At 54.7% G+C, this 25,177-nt stretch overlaps 2 protein-coding genes and 1 long non-coding RNA gene across 4 annotated transcripts in view; 2 read left to right on the top strand and 1 right to left on the bottom strand.

Annotated features, from left to right (window-relative positions):
- The first annotated feature begins 10,966 nt into the window (after positions 1-10,966).
- Positions 10,967-13,705, top strand: LOC136390586 (patr class I histocompatibility antigen, A-126 alpha chain-like). Its single transcript, XM_066361588.1, has 6 exons — positions 10,967-11,030; positions 11,120-11,548; positions 11,760-12,035; positions 12,602-12,877; positions 12,997-13,110; positions 13,544-13,705. The coding sequence occupies exons 1-6, from the start codon at positions 10,967-10,969 to the stop codon at positions 13,609-13,611; spliced, it is 1,227 nt and encodes a 408-aa protein (XP_066217685.1). The 3' UTR covers positions 13,612-13,705.
- Positions 13,706-21,147: 7,442 nt separating this feature from the next.
- Positions 21,148-25,177, bottom strand: part of LOC136387817 (patr class I histocompatibility antigen, A-126 alpha chain-like) — a 60,633-nt gene continuing 56,603 nt past the window's right edge. The window contains exons 1-6 of one of the 2 annotated variants that reach the window (XM_066359893.1): positions 24,416-24,510; positions 23,880-24,164; positions 23,426-23,701; positions 22,471-22,746; positions 22,223-22,351; positions 21,148-21,416 (exon numbers count right to left, since the gene is read on the bottom strand). In XM_066359893.1, the coding sequence (XP_066215990.1) occupies positions 21,403-21,416; positions 22,223-22,351; positions 22,471-22,746; positions 23,426-23,701; positions 23,880-24,164; positions 24,416-24,479 (1,044 nt within the window). In that variant the 5' untranslated portion in view covers positions 24,480-24,510 and the 3' untranslated portion in view covers positions 21,148-21,402. Of the gene's footprint in view, positions 21,417-22,222; positions 22,352-22,470; positions 22,747-23,425; positions 23,702-23,879; positions 24,165-24,415 lie in introns of those variants that run through there. The other variant, XM_066359894.1, reaches the window with a different exon arrangement.
- LOC136387819 (uncharacterized) overlaps positions 23,904-25,177 on the top strand; it is a 253,253-nt gene continuing 251,979 nt past the window's right edge. The window contains exon 1 of the long non-coding RNA XR_010748166.1: positions 23,904-23,919. This is a non-coding gene — a long non-coding RNA (uncharacterized lncRNA). The remainder of the gene's footprint in view (positions 23,920-25,177) is intronic.

Here is a 25,177-nt window from a genome sequence, read left to right as displayed (position 1 = left end):
TGGCTGGAGGAACAAGTGACCAATGAATGACCCCCTCAGGCAGTGGTAGTGGTGTCACTGCTGGCTCTTTTTGAGTTTCTTTGTGGGTGGTGAGGGTCTCCCACTCACCCAGTTCTCTGATTCTCGGACACCAAGTCTCTTCCTGTTCAACCTAATTCTGACGTCAGCGAGTACCTGGAGTGAGATCAGACCCCACACACTCAGGGCTCCGCCCCACAGGACAGCCCTCACTGTACAGTCCAGTCCTATGTTATCTGCGTGTCTGTCTGACTTGGCTACAAAAGTTGGGGGGTCCATCCTCTGAAGGTCAGTAATTTGCTAGAACAACTCCGAGGGTCAGGCAAGTGCTGTGCTTACTGTGACAGGTCATCATAAATGACACAGCGAGCGGCCAGATGAAGCTCTGAACCCCACTGTTAAGGCTTTTTTTTTTTAATGGAAGTCTCCCTATGTGGACATGATGATTAAATCATTGGCCATTGGTGATTGGACTCCCCAGAGGTGGGGCAGTGAGGCTGAAAGCTCCAGCCCTCTCATCAAGCCTGGTCTCTGGTGACCAGCCCCATCCTGAAGCTACCCAGGACCTCAGCCACGGGCCATCTCATGAGCATCCCAGAGACACTCCTGTCACTCAGATGTCCAAGGTTTTAGGAGCTCTGTGCCAGGAACATGGAGCAGAGGCCTTCTTTTTTTTTTTTTTTTGGTATTTTTGTATTTTTCTGAAGTAAGAAGCTGGGAGGCAGAGAGATAGACTCCCCATGTGCCCAACCGGGATCCACCCGGCATGCCCACCAGAAGGCAATGCTCTGACCATCTGGGTCTTTGCTCTATTGCAACTGGAGCCATTCTAGTGCCTGAGGCAGAGGCCATGGAGCCATCCTCAGTGCCCGGGCCAACTTGCTCCAATGGAGCCTTGGCTGCAGGAGGGGAAGAGAGAGACAGAGAGGAAGGAGGGGGGGAAGGGTGGAGAAGCAGATGGGCGCTTCTCCTGTGTGCCCTGGCTGGGAATCGAACCCGGGATTCCTGCACGCCAGGCTGACACTGTACTACTGAGCCAACCGGCCAGGGTGAAGCCAAATATTTTTATTATACACAGGTCTTTAATCACAGAGTCATTAATCAAAAAGCTGTCATAACAGTTAAAAGATGCTGGCGGGCTCTCCCGGGGTCATGTCCACACCGTTCCCTTCCCCTCCTCCTTCCCCCCTCCCCCCAGGCACGTGTTCCTTCCCTCTCTCTCCCCTAAGCTCTGAGGGTCCCACAGACTTGCAACCAGGGGAGCAGTGGGCAGTGGCAGCTCGTCCTGGGCCAACCCCCCCGAACCTGTCTCCCAGGTCCTGTCCTCTAACCTTCTTCCTGCCCGGCCAGGACATTCTCCCCTTACTTGCTGAGAACACCTGCGGGCACGTGAGCAGGGTCCACTCAGTCGGTAGCCATCAGCCCAGTCCGCCCTCCTGTTAAGGACATGCACGTGGACTATAAATTTATGAAAGTTGCTCACCATGTTTAGTCAGGGGGGAAATTCAAATTAACCCACAATGAGCTATCACTGCACCCCTCCAGAATGGCTAAAATGAAAAAGACAGACAAAATCAATTGTTGGCAACAATTTGGACTTACTCTGTCTCTTATAGACAGGGTTGGCAAAAGCAAATTTACAGTTGTTCATATAAAAACCTGTATATGATAAGAAATCTGTATATGGAAAATAATACAATAATAAATAAATAATAATGCAAGTATAAACTCTGTGTTTTGTATACTTACAACTGTAAACCTACTTTTGCTCCTCCCTGTGTTACTAGTGTGAGAGTCAGAGGATCTAATACTTTGGCAGAAGTGACTACACCCAGACAGTCCATCACCCTGCGACCCAACATGTCCACTCCTAGTTATATACCCAGTAGACATGCAAACATATGTGTGCCAAATATATAAAAAATATTCATAGCAGCACAATTTGTAAAATCTGAATATAACACAAATGCCCATGAGCTGTAGAGGACAAGAAGTATGATAGTGTCACATAATGGAATCCTCCATGACCATGAGAGTGAACACACTACAACCTCACAGCCACAGGGATGAGACCCAGGACACAACGCTGAGTGAGAGCCAGGTGCCCAGGGGCGTCCACTGTACTGTTCCATTCTATCACACCTGACGGGACTCCCTGTGCTGTGAGACCTCAAGATGGTGGTCACTCGGGGTAGGTGGGGGGAGTGTATGACTGAATAATAATGAAGAGGGCTTCCCGGGTGCTGGGAATGTTCCGTGGATGTTATTTGTCCCAAAGCTCACTCTGTGAAAACCCAGTGTGCATGTATGATCTGTCCACCTGTGTCTGTGGGTGTCGTCCTTCATGAAAGTATATTTTCTGGAGTTTAAGATAATTCTCTTTAACCCCAAATAAAATTATTCTTACTGAAAGCTTTTAGAAAAGCTGAATTGAATAATCTCTGTGACTTTTTTTTTTTTCTGAAGTTGGAAACGGGGAGGCAGTCAGACAGACTCCCGCATGCGCCCGACCGGGATCCACCTGGCATGCCCACCAGGGGGTGATGCTCTGCCCATCTGGGGCATTGCGTCGTTGCAACTAGAGCCATTCTAGCGCCTGAGACAGAGGCCATGGAGCCATCTTCAGTGCCCGGGCCAACTCTGCACCAATGGAGCCTTGGCTGCAGGAGGGGAAGAGAGAGACAGAGAGGAAGGAGAGGGGGAGGGGTGGAGAAGCAGATGGGCGCTTCTCCTGTGTGCCCTGGCCTGAAATTGAACCCGGGACCCCTGCATGCTAGGCTGACGCTCTACCACTGAGCCAACCGGCCAGGGCCTCTCATTTCTTTACAAGGGGCCACTTACTCTGCCTTGCCCAAATATTCGGGTCCTGCTCGTCCCTTACAGATCTCTGCTGTGGGTGTTGATGGTCTTATTTCCTCCCTATTGGCCACGGATCCACTGCCTTGTCTGACACATGGCGTCTCTTTGCACACTTTTCTCCTCCTGCCTCGATGCCCTACGCCTATTTTAGGCCGGGACCTATTCTCCAAATTCAGTCTCTCTCTCCTTTCACCTCCCGTCCTCAGAGTCGGCCCTGTTACTGCTTCTCGGCCAGCCAGATTTGCCCAATTCTGTTATAAATTTATGTAAAGCCAGAAGCCACGGCCAGGGCCACTATCACAGCCGCCTGGCCCATGCAGGTTCGCATTGGATTCGGACAGTCGGTAAAGAAACAGCGGAGCCAAAAACTGATGGGCCATAACCTTTAATCCTACCTTGCACCCGGCGGGCAAGTAAAAATACACACTGGGCTCCAAAACCCAGTCACATTCAGTGCTCACAAAGCCACTGACTTATCCGAGTTTCCTAGAATCAAAGGTTTCTAGCTCACCAACCTTATTCTCCTCAGTTCCCCATCTCCTTCCTTATCCCAGATACAAACTCTGCACAGACTGGCATCTCAGTCAGCACTCCACCATCTTGGCTGCTTCTCCTGGCCTCCTCCACGTGGCCTCCTTTAGCTGCTGGCTCTACTCTCTCCGCTCTCTCATGCTAACCTCAGGAACCAAGAGCCGAGTCCCATTCTGCCTCCCTTTTATAGTGTAGAAATCCAAACCCTTAATCCAATATACAAAATAGGGTAGTCTCTAATACAAAGTCACTTCTCTGAGGCATGATTGGATTGTACCGCCCTACAGCAAAAAGGGTGGGAAAGGCTTAATCCCAAAACCAAGCCCCAGGCTACAACGATCTCCAACACACATTAATATCACCTGGGCGACTGCCTCCTCGTGTTATCTTTAACAAAGTGAGCATAATACATTTTATCCGCCCAACAATTTACCTGGACCACCCAGCACAGTGAACCCCAAGGTTCTCCTCACCACCCCCACGGTGGCAAAACTCCCGGGAAAGGCCCCCTGGTTTCACGTCCCCAGGTTAAAGAAAACGGAAGCTCCGTCTCCACACACGCCTAAGGATGACCCTTCCAGTCAACCTGAATCACCGCCCAGATACGCCTGCTCCCCCTGAGGGCCCAGCAAGGTCAGTCTGACTAAAGTCCCAGAAGAAGAAGAACAGTGTGAGCCTGAGTGACTGTGATCACCCCCTGATAACAGACAGGACGGAGATTCCAGCTGCTCTATTCTTTCTTACCTCCTTATCCTTAAAGGCATACTCTGCCCCATACCCTCCCTCTTAACATCCTCTCATCTAAAAAAACTCTCTTAATCTTAGTTAAAATCTGGTATTCAAGACTAACTCCTCCTATGCAGCTGACTGCTGGATGTGTCTGTGCATGTCACCCTCAGCTTACTCAGCTCTCCCTGTTCCTCTTAATAACACTCATCTCCTTCACTCCGCTCTCATGTACAAGACTCAGAGAGGGGCCACCTGCTGTGAGAGAGCCAGCACTCTCAGAGGAGATTACCCACCTCAGCTGCAAACCGAGCAGACAAGCTATACTAAACCTACCATTCCCAGCTTGACAAGCTCCTTCCACAGCCCTTTCCAACCACGGACTCACACCTGTCAGTCCTCCTTGGGCTCCAGGTCTACAGGAGGACACAGTGAAAAACCGCTGTCCAGCCTACCTGGACAGGGCCCCATACTGTCATCCTGTCAATCCTCCCTGGGGACCAGGTCTACAGGAGGACACAGGGAAAAACCGCTGTCCAGCCTACCTGGACAGGGCCCCGTACTGTTATCCCGTCAATCCTCCCTGGGGACCAGGTCTACAGGAGGACACGGGGAAAAGCCCTCTCCAGCCTACCTGGACAGGGCCCCGTACTGTCATCCCGTCCACCCCACCCGCCATCAAAGTGGAAGGAGACTCACCCTGGACTCACCTCTCCCACATTAAGCCTTATCCCACCAACACCCCTAAAACCCACATCTGCACCCCCACAGGTCCTCTGTCTCTCAGAATCTCCACATGTCCCCCTATCGAGAAGAACCAGGCCAGTCCATCCCATAATGCTCCTCCAAGAGGCCATATCCCACCACACCACCCGGTCCAGCGGGCACTCACAACAGGCAACTGCCAATGACCACCTTGCAGATTCTTCCACTTCCTTCTTCAGGCCTCGAGGACCTCTCCTGGTTGAGGCCTCGCTCCAGTGAAATTGACGGGCTCCTCACTTAGATGCGGGACTGGGCCTGGCAAGGTTCTCTACTTGAATATTCTGCAAAGAAACAGCGGCTTTTCAATTTCTTCTTCTCTTCCTCTTCATCACCTCTAAGCCCAACCACCATGCCCCAGTTCTTGACCTCCTAACACCAGCTCTACTTTCTCTCTCACTGGGGGTCACATATGCGCCCCCGTCTCCTCTCTCCCAGAGGCCTCTGGGAACCACTCTCTTTCCTTTTATATATAAATATATCACGTAGTCGGGAATCTGAGGTTTCATCTCTGTAACCCTGCCTGTGAGGATGTTTCAGGGCTTGTGGCAGATGACCAACCACAAAGGACTGTCTGACGTCACAGCCGAGAAGTCCTGGGTGATTGAAGACCCTAGAAGTTAAACACACTCAAACTTCCATAAAAGACCATCCTTTGTCCAGGAGCCAGTCAGCTGATGCCCCAGGGCCCTTCCAACTCCCCGCCCCTAACCCTTAAACAGCAAGTCCCAGCCTGTACCTGGTGGACTCCCCCTTGCGAGCCAGCCCGGCAGGTTCCTTTCAATAAAGCCTGTCACACTGGTCTTTTCAGACTCCAATGGATTCTAACAAATCCTACACCAAACACATTGTAATTAAAATACCAAAAGTTAAAGACAGAATCTTAAAAACAGCCAGGGAGAGACAGTGATCTACAAGGGAGCTCCTATGAGTCTGTCCGTTGATGTCTCAACAGAAACATTTTTTAAAATTTTTTATTTATTAATTTTTAGAGAGAGGAGAGAGAGAGAGAGAGAGAAAGGGGGAAGGAGCAGGAAGCATCAACTCCCATATGTGCTTCCGGGTGCCCGAATGACCTTTTCAGGCATGATTTACACTGTAAACCCTTCTCATTTATTTGCAAGACCCTTTCCAGTCCGGGCCCAGGGGACACAGCGGTGGCCGTGTGAGGGGCCTGGACCCCGGTCCCCAGTGTTCCTCCAGCACAGGCGCCCAGGGTGCTCAGACCTTGAAGACTACACTCTGTCCCCGGGCTGAGGACCTGTCACCAGACAGCACCTCCCTCCCTGACCGTCTCCCCAGGTCCTCCTGAGGGGCCTCCCTGTCCTGCCTGGGGACCTCATCCTCCCTCTCCCCTCACTGCTGGGCTTTTGTTCACACCCAGGTCACTAGCACACTTTACACTGTATCTGTTTGTTTACTGTCTGTCCCTTCCTGAGACCGTAAGCTCTGTGAGGACAGGGACAGGGGTGTGATGTCCACAGCTGCATTTCCACTGCCCTGAAATGTCCCGTTGTTGTGTGTTCAGAGAATGAGTGAGTGAGTGCACTCAGACTGCCACACTCACGGCTGCACACCAACACAGTGAGTGTGTACAACCCTGGCACACACACACACACACAGACACACACACATTGACACATACACAGATGCACACACAGAGAAACACACAGACACCTCACACACACTGACACGCTCATATACATTGACATGCTCAAAACACACAGACACACTCAAACAAACACACACATGGACAAGCACACACACAGACACACTCAAACACATGGACATGCTCTCACACATACAAACATGCTGAGACGTACACAGACACATGCTCACACACACTGACATCCTCACACAGATGCTTAAAGCCTAATTTTTATTCCACAGCATGTTGTGAATGTTTCCCATGTCATTATGCATCATTATTTAAAATTCTTTATCCAAGTTACTATGATATATTTCAAACATACCTAAAGTTTGAAAGAACTTCATTTAATCACTTCAATGTTTTGAAACAACTAGACTTAATCACTTTAACATTTTGCTACATTTTATTAATGTAATGTATTTCTATAATTTTTGTTAAAATTTTTTAAAATAACCTGCTAATATCATGACCTTCACCCCTAAACATTCCAATATTCATCTCTTAAAAAATAACATTCCTTTAAATACTATCATTATTACACTGAAGAAAACAACTGTAATTCCCTAACAGTATAAAGTGTCAAAGTCACACAAGGTCCTCTGTGTCATCCCCCCAGAGCCTGTCACGTGGAGAAGAGGAGCGCTCAGGGCCTTGTGCCGTCTCTGAGTGTCCACCCCCCCCCCCCGGCCACCCCTCTCTCTGTCCCTTGATGATAACACCACGTAAACTGAGAAACAGAAACATTTCTTTCACTCCCTATTTCTCTGTTGTTTTTTCTTAACTAGGATTTTGAAATGAAATCATGTTTATTTGGGAACAACATCTCAATGTCTACATTACCTTCTATAGCAGGGGTCGGGAACCTATGGCTCGCGAGCCAGATGTGGCTCTTTTGATGGCTGCATCTGGCTTGCAGAGAAATCTTTAATAAAAAAAAAATAACGTTAAAAATATAAAACATTCTCATGTATTACAATCCATTCATTTCCTACCGCTCATGTTCATGGTTGTGGGTGGCTGGAGCCAATCACAGCTGTCCTCCGGGACAACATCAAATTTTTATTGGATAATGCGTAATGACCCGTACACGGGTCATTGTATGTCTCTCATGGAATTACATCTTAAAATATGTGGCGTTTATGGCTCTCTCAGCCAAAATGGTTCCCGACTCCTGTTCTATAGAAGACATGGGGGCTCTGGAGCCAAAAGCACAGCCCTCTGGGCTTTCTGTCCCAACAGTGAAACAAAAGAGGGGACTTGGTGCCCCAGATGTCACACTTGCAAACAGCAGGTGTCACAGTAAGTCCTGCTGTGGGCACAGTCCCCTCTAGCAGGGTTAGGAGTAAACTCTTGCACATCCTCCAAGACCCTCCTCTCCTCCAACACTGCACCCCACAATCAGGGGGTCAAGAAAGGGTCCGCACACTGAAATTAAGGTGCAACCACCCCAAACCTCCTCATCCCCACTAACAGAGCCCAAGTGAGAGCCCCAGACCCCTGCCCCTCCCCCCTCCCTCTCTCACACTCACCACCATCTGGCCTGAATCCACCAGGACTAACCTCCTTCTCTCCTTTCTCCTGTCTCAGTCACCCCTGGTCCCCCAAACATCCTGCACGCTCATCTCCACAGGCTCTGCACACTGCTATTCTCCCCAGAGTGCTACCTCCTTGACCTCGAATACTTCAACATAATCACCCCCGGAAGGCTGAACAGAGGTCCCTAAAGATGTCCAGCCTGAATCCTTGCAGCCTGTGGACAGGCTTCCTTACATGGCAAAGGGACTTGGTGTGTAATGAAGGTTAAGGACCTCAGGACAGGGAGACCATCCTGGATCACCTGGCTGGACAATCACATCACATAAACCTAAAAGCAGAGAGGTTTCTCTGGCTGGAGTCCGAGATGCTGCAGGAGAGATGAGGGTGAGGGGAGGCAGAGAGGTCCCACGTGGGGGAAGGATTGTGTGTGCTGTGGGGGCCACGTTCCAGGACTGAAGACATCCTCTGGAGCTCAGGGTGGCTCCAGCTGACACCCAGCAAGGACACAGGGACTCAGTCCCACATCTGCAAGAATCTTAGATCAGACAACACAGTGAGTGAGCTTGGCAGTGGATTCTTCCAGAGCCCCGGTGAGGACATGTCGGATGTGTAACCTGCACAACCATGAGATAATAAAGGGCTGCTGTTTAAAGCCACTCGGTTTGTGGTCACTTTACATCAGGGACAGAACACACACAGCAGAGGATGCTCAGTCCCTGGCTCCTCACTTCCCTGAGCTCCTCTCCTCCATGACCTTCTGCTCTGCTCTTCCTGGGCCCCCTCCCTTGTCATCCCCTAGACTTGTCATTGCCAATAACCCAGCCCTCCCACAGTCTCCACACCATGCCTCCCACGCTCTGCCCTCCATCTCCCTACTCACCCTGCAGGGCGGAATAAGCTCTGGAAACACTGGTGTGATTATTGATCACATGAGTAATATACTATCAGCAAACCATTCATCACAAATGTGCCGTTTCCCAGGCCTGAGTCCACCCTGTGCTACATCACCTCCCACAGTCCTTTGAGCCCACTGGGATCCCAAGTTATTATCCTACCATCTTGTCACCGTCCCTCACCCCTCCATGTCCTCTCCTCCCTCCTCACTCATCTTCAATTCCATGAGTCAGCATTTCTATCACTCCCTTGATCTCCCTTGCCTTGTCACCCTTGCTTAGAAAAACTACACAGCCAGGAAATTCTACCTCTACCTCCCTGCACCTGCCCCATGCAGCTACAGGAGGCTGGAGACAACACAGACGCGTGGATGCTGTCACGTTAACATCATGACCCAGACTACAAGGGGGTCCACACTGCTGCCCACAGTCATCCTGTCCCTGCACAGCCCCCTCAGTCTCCCCCATCCTCTGCTCAAACATCCACCCTCCTTCCCATCTCATCACTGCCAGTGACCTTGTTTCCTGCTTCACTGAGGAAACTGGACACATCAGAAGACGATTATTACAGATTTCCGACACCGTTTACTTGGTGACGTCACCACAGGTGAGCTGTCCACGCTCCTAGCCAGAGCTGTCCCTCTGCTGGTGCTCGAGGCCTTATCCCTTCTCGTCTATGTAAAGGACTTGGTCCAGAAGTTCTTTTCTGTCACCACTTTTTCCCTCACTAGGTCACATGGCAGCGTGAGAATGCACACCCAGACCTCAGCCTGAGGGAGCATAACTGACCGATGGCCCCGCTGCTGTGCTCTCAAATCTGCTGCCCCGTTTGCTCTGGGACCTCGCTTCTCACAGGCTCCTTCCTGTCAAAGACTGAGAACAGCAGGGAAACTGAGGCAGGACCATTGCCCCTCTGAAGGCTGACTTAGGTTCCAGGCTCCCTGACATGCTCTCTGAACTCTCCTTACTCTGCCCTGGGTCTGGGACACCTCCAGCCAACCTCCCTCCTCTCTCTCCATCATTTGGATGACCTCATTGAGCACTTGTAACTTCTAGGATGTACATGCTCCTGTTGAAATGCACAGTGACACACGGCTTCCCTGGGCTTCTCTGTATTGAGGACGTGGGGGACTCACAGACAAACTCAGGGCTACTGAATGAAGATCATTTCACAATGTAACAATCCCGAGTCACAGACACACTGTGTGGGAAGTAGAATTGAGGAGCTCTGTGAGTCTGACCGCAGTGCTGGTTAGACACATTTCTGTACCAAGGGGCCAAAATCACTTCTTTACAGATCAGCTTCCTGATGTTCAGGGTTCCCAAGACTGTGCTCCCCACTGGGGTTCACAGACAACAGGGAGACTGGTCTCTGAGAATCTCCATCCCGTGTTTTCAGACACAGCTCCTCCAGGGTTAAGAGAAACCCTGTCCCTCCACCTCCATTCCCAGGGCAGCTCACTCTCTGACATCAAAGTCCCTGGGGTGACATTTCTTCTAGAAGAGTCCAGGGGAGAGAGATAAGGGGTGGGAGGCAAGGAGTCCATTTCAGGGGGAGGGATTCCGGGAAGAGAAGAGGAGGAAGGGGCGGGGCCCAGCCTGGGGGTCTCTCCCCGATTTCCTCACACAGCCCCTGGGCCAGGATTCAGGAAGACCGGGTGACAAAGAGCTCTCCGCGCAGGAGGAGGGGTCAGGACACAGTCCCGGGTCCTGAGGCCTGGCTCTCAGGGTCTTAGTCTGAGGGCAGAGTCTGAGCAGGGAAGGTCAGTGTTGGGGAGTCCCCGTCTCCCCGGGTTTCACTTCTGCCTCTCACCTGTGTCGGGTCCTCCTTCCTGGATACTCATGACGTGACACAAAATGTCACTCCCATTAGGTGTCCGGTTTCAAGTGAAGCCTATTACCTTCACCTCCGCCTGGTTTTAATGTTTCAGCGGACCTGGAACCCTTCCTTTGGGAAGACAGATCCTCCCGAAACACTCGGGGTGTCGTCATGGGGTTCCCAACGGTCTTCCTGCTGCTCTCGGGGGCTCTAGTCCTGACCGTGTCCTGGGCGGGTGAGTGAGGGTCCCGAGGAAACGGCTTCTGCCGGGAGGAGCGAGGGGACCGACGGGGACGCAGAACCACCCGGAGGGCGCGTGACCAGCACCCAGACCCCGCCTCAGCCACGCCCCGCGCTGCCCCCGCCCCCTGCTCTGTCCCGGCCCCTTTTCCGTCTGGGACCGCGTCCTCCAGACCAGCAGGTCGCGGGCACGAGACCCGCGCTGGGAACAGTCGCCGAGTCTCAGCCCCTCCCCGTCCCCAGGTCCCCACTCGCTGAGATATTTCATCACCGCCGTGTCCCGGCCCGGCCGCGCGGAGCCCCGGTACATGGAAGTCGGCTACGTGGACGACACGGAGTTCGTGCGGTTCGACAGCGACGCCCCGAGCCCGAGGATGGAGCCCCGGACGCCGTGGGTGGAGCAGGAGGACCCGCAGTATTGGGACCGGAACACGTGGCTCGCCAAGGACCACGCACAGGCTTTGCGAGTGAACCTGAACGCCCTGCGCGGCTACTACAACCAGAGCGAGGACGGTGAGCCACGCGGGCGGGTCCCGGTCACGACCCCATCCCCACGGACGGGCCGGGGTCGCCCGAGTGTCCGGGGCTGAGCTCCTCCTGAGACTTTGGGGCCCCCAACCCACCCGGGAGGAGCCCGCGGAGATTTTGATCTGGTTTCACGTTTTTCACCTTCAGCGCCGGGGGCGGGGCCGAGTGGGCGGGGCTGACCGCGGGGCGGGGTCAGGGTCTCACACCTTCCAGAGGCTGTACGGGTGCGAAATGGACCGGGACGGGCGCCTGCTCCGCGGGTACATGCAGTTCGCCTACGACGGTACCGACTACATCGCCCTGAACGAGGACCTGCGCTCCTGGACCGCGGCCGACGCGGCGGCTCAGATCTCCCGGCGCAAGTGGGAGGAGGACGATATCGCAGAGCACGTGAGGATCTACCTGGAGGGCACGTGCGTGGATTACCTCCGCCTTTACCTGGAAAAGGGGAAGGAGACGCTGCAGCGCGCAGGTACCAGGGCCGCGGGGCTCCCTCCTCTCCCCTCGGGCTGCGGCTCCTACACGGAGACAGGAAATGGACCGGGGTCAGAACACCCTCCTTTGGGTCGGGACATTGAGTCCCCTGGATTTCAGATCCGGGACCAGACAGCGACTCCCCCTTCACTCGCGGAAATCAGGTGCAGTCTCTCCAGGATGGAGGGGAGACCAACCCTGAACTAACCCATCAGCGGTTCCTCTTGACCCTGGCAGTGGCCCTGGGACCCATGGGGACTTGCTCCCTCAGGCCTTGTTCTCTGTCCCCCAACCAGTGTGTCTGAGGTCTGACCCCAGCTTTTCTGGTTCATTTGAACTCCACCCACGTAGGGACCAGAATTCCTCAGAGACCTGCCTCCTACCCTGGCCTGTGTCCCTGTGACTCTAGAAAGTTCCAAAGACTAAGAGATCATCCCAGGTGCCTCTGTCCAGCTCCCTCCCCCACCCCAGCTGTCCTGTCCACTCTCAGAATGGTCACAAGAGTGCTGCTGGAGTGGCCCATGACAGATGCAAAGGGTCTGAATTTCTCACCCTTCTGCTCAGACCCCCCAAAGACACACATGACCCACCACCCCATCTCTGACCGTGAGGTCACCCTGAGGTGCTGGGCCCTGGGCTTCTACCCTGCGGAGATCACCCTGACCTGGCAGCGTGACGGGCAGGACCTGACCCAGGACACGGAGCTTGTGGAGACCAGGCCTGCGGGGGACGGAACCTTCCAGAAATGGGCAGCAGTGGTAGTGCCCCCTGGAGAGGAGCAGAGCTACACATGCCATGTGCAGCATGAGGGGCTGGCCAAGCCCCTGACCCTAAGATGGGGTGAGGAGGACACGTGGGCACAGAGCCTCTTCTCAGGGAGCAGGGGCCTCTGGAGGACTTCAGCAGGGTCAGGGCTGCAGCCTGGGGGTCAGGGCCCTCACCTTCCCTTCCCTTCCCAGAGCCTCCTCAGGCCACCATTTCCACTGTGGTCACCATTGCTGTCCTGGTCCTCCTTGGAGCTGTGGTCACTGGAGCTGTGGTGGGGGCTGTGATGTGGAGGAGGAGGCGCTCAGGTAGGGAAGGGTGGGGTCTGAGTTTCTTGTCCCACAGGGGGTTTCAAGCCCAGGAAGAAGTGTGTTCAATTTACTAATGAGAAGTAACGTCCCCTCACCTGTGTTTACCTATACTGCGGTGTTTGCTAACACTGACTCTTTAGTGAGGCACATGTGAACATGAGGGACAGATTTATCACCTTGACGAGCCAGGTGAAGGGGACCTGGTTCCCAACAGTCACAGGTCAGAGGGGAGGGTCCTGCTGAGGTCAGACGTTCGGAATGATGGATGGTCCAGTCCCCACACATGTACTTTCCTCAGGTTTCCTGATCCTGGCCTGGGTCTGTACTCACAGTTCTGGAAACTTCTCTGGGGTCCAGGACAAGGGCTTCCTTTAGGACCTCATGGCTCTGCCTCCTCCCTGGTCTCTCACGGGATGTTTTCTTCCTGTAGGTGGGAAAGGAGGGAGCTACGCTCAGGCTGCCAGTGAGTATGGAGGGGTGACCCCTGAGACCCTGTGACAGTGCAGACGGGAGCCATGGGGGACCCCACCCCCCATAGTTCCTCCTTTAGTCTCCTGTCCTGGGGGCTCTGACCATGTCCTGTTGTGTTCTACCCCAGGCAGTGACAGTGCCAGGGCTCTGATGTGTCTCTCACGGCTTCTAAAGGTGAGACCCTGATGGGAGGGGTTGGGGTAGAGGGGACAGGACTGGGTGATGGGGATTCTCTGGGACATTTTGAACACATGGTGAGCTATTAAGAATGTCACCAGTGCCTGACCTGTGGTGGCGCAATGGATAAAGCGTCGACCTGGAATTCTGAGGTCGCCGATTCAAAACCCTGGTTTCCCTGGTCAAGGCACATGTGGGAGTTGATGTTTCCTGCTCCTCCCCCCTTTCTCTCTCTCTCTCTCCCCTCTCTAAAATGAATAAGTAAAATCTAAAAAAAAAAAAAAAAAAAAAAAAAAAAGAATGTCACCAGTTACAGCCACTGAACTGAATTTGTTTGTGATTATCTTCTACAGCATGAGACAGCTGCCTTGTCAGGGACTGAATGAAGATGCTTCACACACACACACACACACACACACACACACACACCAACCCTGTTTGTGACTTCAGGAACTTCTCACTTCTCTCTCTGCAAAGGGCATCTGAACGTGTCTGCATTCCTATCAGCATAGTGTGAGGAGGTGGGAGGCGGACCCACCCGTGACCCCACGTTTCCTCCCACACTTCCCTGTCCAGCACAGAAGGGCGTGGCCCTTCCCATCCTATCTGTACTTTGTGGAGCACTGAGCTGCAGCTTCTTACTCTCTTTCTGAAATAAGAGTCTGGTGGGGGTTGTTGGGTTAATTAGAGAAGACCCTAAAGTTTGAGAGGAAATAAATGGGAGCACTGAGAACTTTCCAGAACCCGTGTGTCTGCTGTGCTGAGTCTGTTGCAGGGACAGGAGAGGCTGTGAGGACCGAGCGTGGTCAGGCCTGTGCCCAGTTGGTGCTCAGAGCATCGTGGGCTTGGTAGCAGTCACTCCTCAGCTGGGTCCCTTTAGTACAACCATGTCTCAGCAGGCCTTGTGATCACCGGGACTCCAGTGTTACTCAGGCCTTGTAAATTCTCCTAATAAAGAACATGTCCAGAATTGTGGACAACAATGGCCTCATACAGCCGGTCAGCTGAGGCTCAGGCCTAAGTCTGACTATCAGCCCCATCTTCTGGGTTTTTACTTGTTGTTTCTTTGTTTCTATGCAGCAATATGACTGGGGTTTTTTTTTTTTAAGTGAGAGGAGGGGAGACAGACAGACTCCTTCGTGTGCCCCAACCAGGATTCACCCCGCAATCCTGTCTGGGCTGATGCTCATTACTGAGCTATTTTAGCACCTGAGGTTGATAAGCTTGGACCAAGAGGGTATCCTCAGTGCCTGATGCCATGCTCAAACCAATCGAGCCATTGGCTGCAGGAGAAGAGGGAGAGAAGGGGGAGATGGTGGGAAGAGAAGCAGATGGTCGCTTCTCCTGTGTGCCCTGAGCAGGGATCCAACCTGGAACATCGATACATGTGGCTGACTGTCAAGCCCCTGGGCCACTAGCCAGGGCCCTGTTCTTGTTCTTGTTGGGAGACCTGATTTTATTCTCCTCTGGGTGTCCCTGTCTGACAGCTGCAGGAGGCGATTGGCCTGTCATTGTCCCACAGAGCTAAGGGGGTCCCTGCACACAGGGTCTGTGGTGTCGAGAGAAGAATTTATCAGACTCGTCCTGCTTTTGCCTCCTTCTAGGGCTTGATTATTCTTTTCGTCTTTTCCTAAACTCTTAAAGGAACCAGGTTCTGGAATCAGCAGAGAGGAGGGATTCCTCACCTTAGAGAAGTCCCTGCTGGAATTCTCTCTGCCCGCCCGCCCTCCCCTGCCCTGCGCTCCAGGGCTGGCTCAGTGCAGACTCCGGGACGTGCAGAGCGGGGTCCACTGTAGATTTAGGGGGAGCAGCCCGGGAAAGTGCAGGTGCATTGCGGTCAGTGTGAGGGCACCTTGTGCTGCAGCCGCCACAGGACAGCTGTGGTCTGAGGCCCCATCAATAGAGACGCGTCTCTAGCGCAGGGAGCTGCCCCACACGGACCACTCAGGAACCACGGCTGGTTGTGTGCAGACGTGTGGCACTGTTGTTCACGTGGGGACATCACTGAAGTCAGATCAGGAACACTGCTGGCCTTGGGAGTGTGTGTCGTGTGGGGAGAGATAGGTGTGTGTGAGCACAGTGTGAGGCCGGTGGCTGTACCCTTGCTGATTCACACTGAATTTGGGCAGACAGTAAAAGAACTATAGATCCAGAGGACAGTGCGCCATTCCAATTCATTGGTGACTCACAGAGACAGACAAGCCGAAAGAAGAAAGAGAAGGGAAAAGTATAAGTGAGAGGAAAACCTGCTTTCGCAGTGGAGGGGGCGGGATCAGGAAACCACCCGCCCCCTCAGTGCTGGAGCGCCATCAGCTCCCGTGGCCCCTGAGAGGACCCTGACCTCACACTAGAGCTGTCACTGCTCCCGCACCAACTGCACAGAGAGCTGGAGCCGGGAAACCGTGAGCAAGCCTAACCCATTCCCCACACGGTAACAGGGAGGTGTCTGTGTCAGAAGGGGAGGTGTCCTGGGTAAACGCAGTGGGAGGTGATCCTGAGTGTGGGCTGTGGGGATAGGAAGGTGGCTGTTTCTTCTTCTTTTTTTAAAATATTTTTCTGAAGTTGGAAAAGGGGAGACTGTCAGACAGACTCCCGCATGCGCCCAACCGGGATCCACCCGGCATGCCCACCAGAGGGCGATGCTCTGCCCATTCAGGGCGTTGCTCTGTTGTGACCAGAGCTATTCTAGCACCTGAGGCAGAGGCCATGGAGCCATCTTCAGCGCCCGGGCCAACTTTGCTCCAATGGAGCCTCGGCTGCGGGAGGGGAAGAGAGAGACAGAGAGGGAGGGTTGGAGAAGCAGATGGGCGCTTCTCCTGTGTGCCCTGGCCGGGAATCGAACCCGGGACTCCCGCACGCCAGGCCGACGCTCTAACGCTGAGCCAACTGGCCAGGGCCTCTTTTTCTTTTTTTAAGCAAGAGGGAGAGAGATGAGAAGCATCAACTAGTTCTTAGGGCACTTTAGTTCATAGATTTTTTTCTCATACGTGCCTCGACCAAGGGGGCTCCAGCCGAGCCAGGGACCCTTTGCTCAAGCCAGCCACCTTGGGGTTTCAAACCAGGGACCTCAAAGTCCCAGGTCAACACTGTCTACTGCACCACCTCCGGTCAGGCTGAAGCTGGCTCTTTGGTTTGGGGGTCAGTGTGGGCCTCACTGGGAAGGTGACTTGGACAAACAAGTGATAGGCTTGCTGGCCTTGTCCTGTGCCTGATTGGTGCTGCCCTCAGGGCGGCAGAATGGGGACTGCCGACTGCCTGCCGCCATTGGGAGGGGGGGGGCGTTTGTTGGTGTTGTTGCCGGAGAAGCGGTTTCTCCCCCACCTGTTTGGTTGTGAGTCCTGAGAGAGAAGCACTTTGCCCTGACTGCTTGCTCGTCTGCTGTTCTGAGACTGATAAACGTAACGGCCCACCATTCCACTCTACAGTTTCTCTACCATCTGCCCGAACCCAATGTGAATCTGCGTGGCCACGTCCACTGGCCTTACAGTGACAGTGAGGAAAGTTTAAAGGACATGAGGAATTCTCCCAACTGTTTCTAGTTCAGATATAAAGCACTATTTACATGATATTGGGTCTAATAGAGTTTGGGGAAAACCACAGACCAGGTTGAGGCCACACAGCCAGGAGCAGACCCACAGTCCAGCCGAGGTCGGGTCCCACACAGGAACCACTGTCCTGCTGCTGGGCACATGTCACTGCTCACACCCCTGACTCCCTGATGCTGGACCCTGGTCCTGTGGTCAGGACTGCTGTCTCTGCTCTCCTGGCAGCTGGACACTGTCCCTGCCACTCCCACCACCCTTGTCCACTGCAGTCTGCACAGTCCCAGCCTCTCTGTGTCACCACGTCCCGAGGCAGAGTCCGGCATGTGGTCACCTGTGTAGCCTCATTCGTGTCCAGATGCACAAATGTTGGAGACGTGTGTTTTTCTCTTTTACGGAGGGACGTGGTCTCTGCCTCCCACCTGACTTTACGTGTGGAATTCTCACGTGGGAAGAGAGTTCAGGTGCTGGGCTGAGGGATGGAGAAGTGACCAATTTCATCTCTTGGGGCAAAGGTGGAGGAAAGCAGGTGGGTGAGGGTGTGGGGACCCCCCTGAGCTCAGTGGGGTGTCTGCTTCGCTCCTCTCTTGCATTTTGTCCGCCTCCTCCTGTCACGTGTGCTGTTCCTTCCGGGCTGTGCTGCTCTGGGTCCTGGGCCCCCCACCCTTCTCCACAGCAGTGAACACGGGGCGCTGAGAACACGTCTCAACATGCCCTCAGTTCTCCTCTGCTGTATTTTATTATTATTATTGTTGTTGTTATTATTAAAGTGAGAGGAGGGAGGCAGAGAGACTGACAACCGCAAGCGTCCTGACCTGTGTCTACCTGTCAAGAACCCTATGTGGGGAGGCTCTGCCCATCTATAGCCTTTGCTTCATTGCTCTGCAACCGAGCTATTTTTAGCTCCTGAGGCAGAGACCATGGAGCCATCTTCAGTGCTGGGCCAACTCTCTTGAGCCAGTGGAGCCATGACAGCTGGACGGGAAGAGAGAGACAAGAGAGGGAAAGGGGTGGAGAAGCAGATGGTCACTTCTCTGTGCCCTGACTGGAATCGAACCAGGGACATCCTCCAGCTGGGCTGACACTGTACCCCTGAAGCAACTGGCCAGGGATGTTTTGCGTATTTTTTAGGTCAATTTGATCGGTTGCTCATTAGGGATTCACAAGTATATTATTTTGCAGGAGAGCCGCTGGCACTGGGCCACCCGGCTCTGTCTCTGACACCGAGGGCACCTGCCTTGTGTTGTTGCTACCTCGAGGACCCAGGGCCACCCCTGCACGTGGGGCCTCTCAGTGTCCACAGATTGTTCCCACCTTTGCCGCTGTCCTGCTATTTATTTCAAGAATACTCCTGTTGGCCTGACCAGGCGGTGGCGCAGTAGATAGAGCATCAGACTGGGATGCAGAGGACCCTGGTTCAAAACCCCGAGGTCACCAGCTTGAGCACGGGCTCATCTGGTTTGGGCAAGAATCACCAGCTTGAGCCCAAGGTTGCTGGCTCGAGCAACAGGTTACTCGGTCTGCTGTAGCCCCACGGTCAAGGCACATATGAGAAAGCAATCAATGAACAACTAAGGAACTGCAACGAAGAATTGATATTTCTCATCTCTCTCCCTTTCTGTCTCTATCTGTCCTCTCTCTGACTCTCTCTGCCTCTGCCACACAAAAAATACTCCTAATACTCCTGCTGGTGGCCCTGGACAGTCCGGTCATTTGACAGGAATCAGACCCTGTGGAGGGGCTGAGGGCAGAGAGAGCAAGAAACAAGAAGCCGCAGGGGCAATTTGTGTACTCGGGGTCCAAGAGCGCAGGGCAGGCTGCAGCCCAGGCCACGTCCAGGACGCAGGCAGACCGAGGTGTGGAGTCCCAGAAAGACTGCAGGGACCCACTGCCGGACAACCCGGGGCGTGTCCACTGGAAAGAGGCCCCGCAGTTGCTGGAGGGGGAGGGGACACTTAGCAAAGAAGGAATAAGACCAGTTAGAAGAAGACCTGATCACCTACTGCAGGGAGAGGGGACACACCTGGTGGGGCCCAGAAAGGCGACCACCCTGAGCGACGATTGGAAAAGCCACTTGAAGAAACGTGGGACGGGGAGACTTCCCAGTGGACAGACAGGGCGTCGGGCGGCCCGTCCGGGGCTGCGGTGGCTCTGGAAGGTCGGGGAGCCGTGGACGTGGAGTGGAGTGGGCCGCGGAGGGGGACTTGATCCTCGGGGCGGACGTGGATATCGTGGGCACAGGGGGAGTGACAGGTCTGGCGGGAGCACGGGACGAGCGGGTGGCAGGGTCTGCAGGGCCCCTGTCCGAGGTGACAGACAGACTGGGGACATCAGATGTGACAGGAGCCGCTGAAGGAGCAGCACCCTGTCGCCGACACTGAAAACAAGGAGGACGGAGCTGAAGTGAAGGCAGAGGGACAGAGCAGGGACTCCGGATGCGGGCAGGCTGCTCAGAGTGGGGACCCCGCCGAGTGCAGTTTCCTGTCCGAGAGCGAATGAAGGTGCTGATGGGTGGGCGCTGAGGGAGGGGCTTGTTCCTCGGGGTCACAGTGAGGAGGCTCAGGCTGAAGATGGTGACAACCAGCCTCTGCGGAAGCCAGACAGACGGGACAGCACGTCTCAGCTGGGGGTCACCTTTGCAGACCTTGAGCCCAGCACGTGGCTGCAGGGGAGGCCCAGGTGGCTGTGAGCGTGGGGACCTCCCAGCCCTGGGGTGGGACTGCCCGGTCAAGAGTCTCTGCTCCTGCTGTAGCCGAGTGACAGGCACCCCGGCTCAGGCTTCCTGGGTGACAGCAGACACCCCGGTCCCTCGTGGACACTACCCCTCAGGTGCTGCCTGTCTGAGGACCCCACCGGCTACGACAGTTAAAGGAAGAAGGAAAAGACTGTTGTTCTCACCCTTCACAGCGGCTGCAGCACAAGGTGCCCTCACACTGACCCCAATGCACCTGCACTTTCCCGGGCTGCTCCCCCTAAATCTACAGTGCACCCCACTCTGCACGTCCTGGAGTCTGCACTGAGCCAGCCCTGGAGCACAGGGCAGGGCAGGGCGGGCGGGCAGAGAGAATTCCAGCAGGGACTTCTCTAAGCTGAGGAATCCTTCCTCTCTGCTGATCCCAGAACCCGTTTATTTGTTTGTGTTGAAAAGGTTTGGAAAAGATGGAAAGAAAAATCAATTCCTAGAAGGAGGCGAGAGCAGGATGCATCAGAAAATTCATCTCTCGAAACTATAGGTTCCTATGTACAGGGACCACTTGGACTTTCTGGGGACAATGACGACAAGTCATCACCTGCTGCTGTCAGACAGGGACACCCAGAGGAGAATGAGACTGGAACTCCTAACAAGAACAAAAACAGTAACATTGCTCCACAGAAACAAAGAAACAAAAAATAAAGACAGAGGAGATGGGCGGTGATAGGTATAGACCCAGGCCTGAGCCTTGGCTGACCGGCGTATGAAGCCCTCACCACCCACAGGCCTGTAGCTGTTAGTTATTAGGACAAGTCACAAGGCCTCCATGATGTCTGAGTTCCTGTGATCAAGGTCCTGGTGGGACAAGGTACAACTGAAGGGACAAGAACACAAGATCAGAACGGTGACCCAACTGAGGAGTGACCACATCAAAGTCCACGGTGCACTGAGCACCGACTGGGCACAGGCCTGACCACACTCGGTCCTCACAGCCTCTCCTGTCCCTGCAACAGACTCAGCACAGCAGACACACGGGTTCTAGAAAGCTTTTGACACTTCTGTTTATTTCTTCTCAAACTTTAGGACCTTCTGTTTCAATTAATCCATCAAGCCTTCAGCAAGAAGTGAAAACACAAATTCACAACTACAACTTTGTTTCCAATAAGGGAGTAAGAAGCTGCAGCTCAGTACTTCATGAAGTACAGACAGGGATGAGGAGGGCCCAGCCCCCTCTGCTGGACAGGGAAGTGTGGGGAGGGGGCCTGGGGGCAGGGATGGGCCAGCCTCCCACCTCCTCACAGTATGCTGATAGAAATGCAGACACGTTCAGATGCCCTTCAGAGAAAGAATTCAGAGGCTCCTGAGTCACTAAGCGAGAGGGTGAACAAATCTTCCATCACTCAGTCCTCAGAAGACAAGTGCTTTACGTCGAAACAGAAAATAGTCACAAACACAGGTGAGTCGCTATAACTGTGACATTCTAAATAATTCATCTCATGAAGGAAATGACCCAGAGAATTTCTATCACCCAGACCTGTCTCCTCTGCCCAAACCCCTCGCCATTTCAGGGTCTGAACTGTAGAAGCCGTGAGAGACACATCAGAGCCCTGGGCACTGTCACTGCCTGGGGTACAACACAACAGGACTTGGTCAGAGCCCCCAGGACAGGAGACTAAAGGAGGAACTATAGGGGGTGGGGTCCCCCATGGCTCCCATCTGCACTGTCACAGGGTCACAGGGGTCACCCCCTCCATACTGACTGGCAGCCTGAGTGTAGCTCCCTCCTTTCTCACCTGCGGGAAGAAAAAATCCTGTGGGAGACCAGGGAGGAGGCAGGGCCATAATAAGGTCCTAAAGGAAACCCTAGTCCTGACCCCAGAGAAGTTTCCAGAACTATGAGTACAGACCCAGGGCAGGATCAGAAAACCTGAGGACAGTACAGGTGTGGGGACTGGACCAACCTCCCTCCAGGAGGTCTGTCCTCAGCAGGACCCTCCCCTCTGACCTGTGACTGTTGGGGACCAGGTTCCCATCACCTGACTCATCCAAGTGATAAATTTGTTCCTCATGTTCACAGTGCCTCACTAGAGTCAGTGTTAGCAAGCCTCCCCAGACGGGACAAGGACATATGTGGGGACAGTACTTCCCATTAATAAAGCAGGGTTCACTTTGTCCTGGGTTTGAAATCCCCTGTGAGACAAGAAATTCAGACCCCACCCTTCACTACCTGAGCACCTGCTCCTCATCGCATCTCCACAGCCCGTAGTGTTAATGATCACAGCTAAAATGACCACAGCTCCAAGGACCGGGACAGCAATGATGACCATAGCGGAGATGGTGTCCTGAAGAGGTGGCTCTGGGAAGGGAAGGGAAGGTGAGGGCCCTGACCCCCAGGCCGCAGCCCCGACCCTGCTGAAGTCCCCCAGAGGCCCCTGCTCCCTGAGAAGAGGCTCTGTGCCCACGTCCCCTCCTCACCCCATCTCAGGGTCAGGGGCTCGGGCAGCCCCTCGTGCTGCACATGGCACGTGTAGCTCTGCTCCTCTCCAGGGGGCACCACCACAGCCGCCCACTTCTGGAAGGTCCCGTCCCCCGCAGGCCTGGTCTCCACAAGCTCCATGTCCTGGGTCAGGTCCTGTCCGTCACGCTGCCAGGTCAGGGTGATCTCCGCAGGGTAGAAGCCCAGGGCCCAGCACCTCAGGGTGACCTCACGGTCAGAGATGGGGTGGTGGGTCACGTGTGCCTTTGGGGGGTCTGAGGAGAAGGGTGAGAAATTCAGGAACTTTACATCATTCATGGGTCACTCCAGCAGCAGTCATGACCAGCCTAGGAGTGGACAGGACAGCTGGGGTGGGGGAGGGAGCACAAAACCCAGACACCAGCCTGGAGAGGGGCAAGTGGGATGATCTCCTAGTCTTTAGAAAGTTCTAGAATCTCCCATCCAGGTACTAACCAGGCCTGACCCTGCTTAGCTTCCGAGATCAGATGAGATCGGGCGTGTTCAGGGTAGTATGGCCGTAGACAGAAAGTTCTAGAATCTGAGGGACACAGCCCAGGGTCGTAGGCTGTCCTATGAGAGGATAAAAAAATTTCTGGTCCCGACCTGGGTGGAGGCCAAATGACCCAGAAAAGCAGGAGTCAGACCTCAGACACACGAGGTGAGGTCCCCATTCATCCCCATGGGCCCAGGGCCACTGCCAGGGTCAAGGGGAACCGCAGATGGGTTATTTCAGGGTTGGTCTCCCCTCCGTTCCAGAGAGACTTAACCTAATTGTCCCTGAGAGAAGGGGGTGTCACTGTCTGGTCCCGGATCTGAAATCCAGGGGACTCAATGTTCTGACCCAAAGAGGGTGTTCTGACCCCGGTCCATTTCTTGTCCCCGTGCAGGAGCCGCAGCCCGAGGGGAGAGGAGGGAGCCCCGCGGCCCTGGTACCTGCGCGCTGCAGCGTCTCCTTCCCCTTTTCCAGGTAAAGGCGGAGCCACTCCACGCACGTGCCCTCCAGGTAGATCCTCATGTACTCCGCCTCACCATCCTGCTCCCACTTGCCCTCAGTGATCTGAGCCGCCGCGTCGGCCGCGGTCCAGGAGCGCAGGTCCTCGTTCAGGGCGAGGTAGTCGGTACCGTCGTAAGCGAACTGCATGTACCCGCGGAGGAGGCGCCCGTCCGGGGCCATTTCACAGCCGAACATCCCCTGGAGGGTGTGAGACCCTGACCCCGCCCACCGGCCACGGGGATTAAACCTAAACAGAAAACGAAACCCGCAGGCTCCTCCCGGGTGGGGTGCGGGGTCCCATGGTCTCGGGTGGAGCTCGGACCTGGACACTCGGGCAACCTCGGCCTGTCCGTGGGGATGGGGTCGTGACCGGGACCCGCCCGCGTGGCTCACCGTCCTCGCTCTGGTTGTAGTAGCCGCGCAGGGTGTTCAGGTTCACTCGGTAAGTCTTTGAGGCGTCTGTGACGATCTGCGTGTTCCGCTTCCAATACTGCGGGCGCTCCTTCTCCACCCACGGCTGCTCCATCCACGGCACCCGCGGCGCCATCCTCGGTCTCGCAGCGTCGCTGTCGAACCGCATGAACTCCGTGTCGTCCACGTAGCCCACGGTGAAGAAGCGGGGCTTTCCGAGGCCGGGCAGGGACACGGCGGTGAAGAAATATCTCAGCGAGTGGGGACCTGGGGACGGAGAGGGATGAGACCCCGCGACCCTTCCCTGTGCGGGTCCCGGGTCCACTGTCTGCGGGACAGGAGGGGAGGAGTCCCGGGAGATGTAAATGGGGCCGCAACAGAGCAGGGGTCGGGGTCAGCATAGGCCGCTGTGTAGAATCTGGCCGCAGTTGGACATACGCCCTCCCCGGGGTCCTGCGCCCCCGCCGGGTCCCCTCGGTTCTCCCCGCAGAGGCCGTTCCTTCCCGACCCGCACTCACCCGCCCAGGTTTGGGTCAAGATCAGCATTCCCGAAAGCGAAAGGAGGAGGGTTGAGGACCTCATGAACACATCCTCCGGGACTGGGGACAATCTTAGTTAGGCAGGTCCCTGGAGAGGATAATGGGAACGGCGGTGACGCTGATTGGCTTCTTTTAGAAACTGGACAGCCAATGGTTCGCGTCATGAGTATCCAGGAGGGAGGACCCGACACAGGTGGTGAGAGGCAGAAGTGAAACACCGGGAGGCAGGACTCCTCAACGCTGACTTTCCCCGCCCAGACTCCGCCCTCGGGCTGCGACCCTGAGAGCCAGGCCTGGGGACCCGGGACTGTGCCCTGACCCCTCCTCCTGCGCGGAGAGCTCTTTGTCACCCGGTCTCTCTGAGTCCTGGCCCAGGGGCTGTGAGGAAATCGGGGAGAGACCCCCAGGCTGGGCCCCGCCCCTTCTCCCTCTTCTCTTCCACGAATCCCTCCTCCTGAAGTAGACTCCCTGCCTCCTACCCCTTATCTCTCCTCCTGGACTATTTTTAGAGACAGAATTAAGCAAGACTTGTGGAGACAAAAGAAACTGCAAGGCAACTTGAATCACTTCTGCGGAAGGGCGTGCTGCCGCTATTGAAAGCCAGCCAGCCAGCCCGCGGGCACAGGGCACCCTGTTTGTATGCCTAACACGGGCCCTAGGATGCTGGGTCTTGCTCCACTGGCTGGAGTGTTGATCGTACAATCTTATTTTTTCTCGATTGGCTAGTTTAAATGCCGCTCC

Source organism: Saccopteryx leptura, chromosome 1, assembly GCF_036850995.1.
Source record: "Saccopteryx leptura isolate mSacLep1 chromosome 1, mSacLep1_pri_phased_curated, whole genome shotgun sequence".
Taxonomy (NCBI): domain Eukaryota; kingdom Metazoa; phylum Chordata; class Mammalia; order Chiroptera; family Emballonuridae; genus Saccopteryx; species Saccopteryx leptura.
This window is presented reverse-complemented; position numbering and strand designations above follow the sequence as displayed.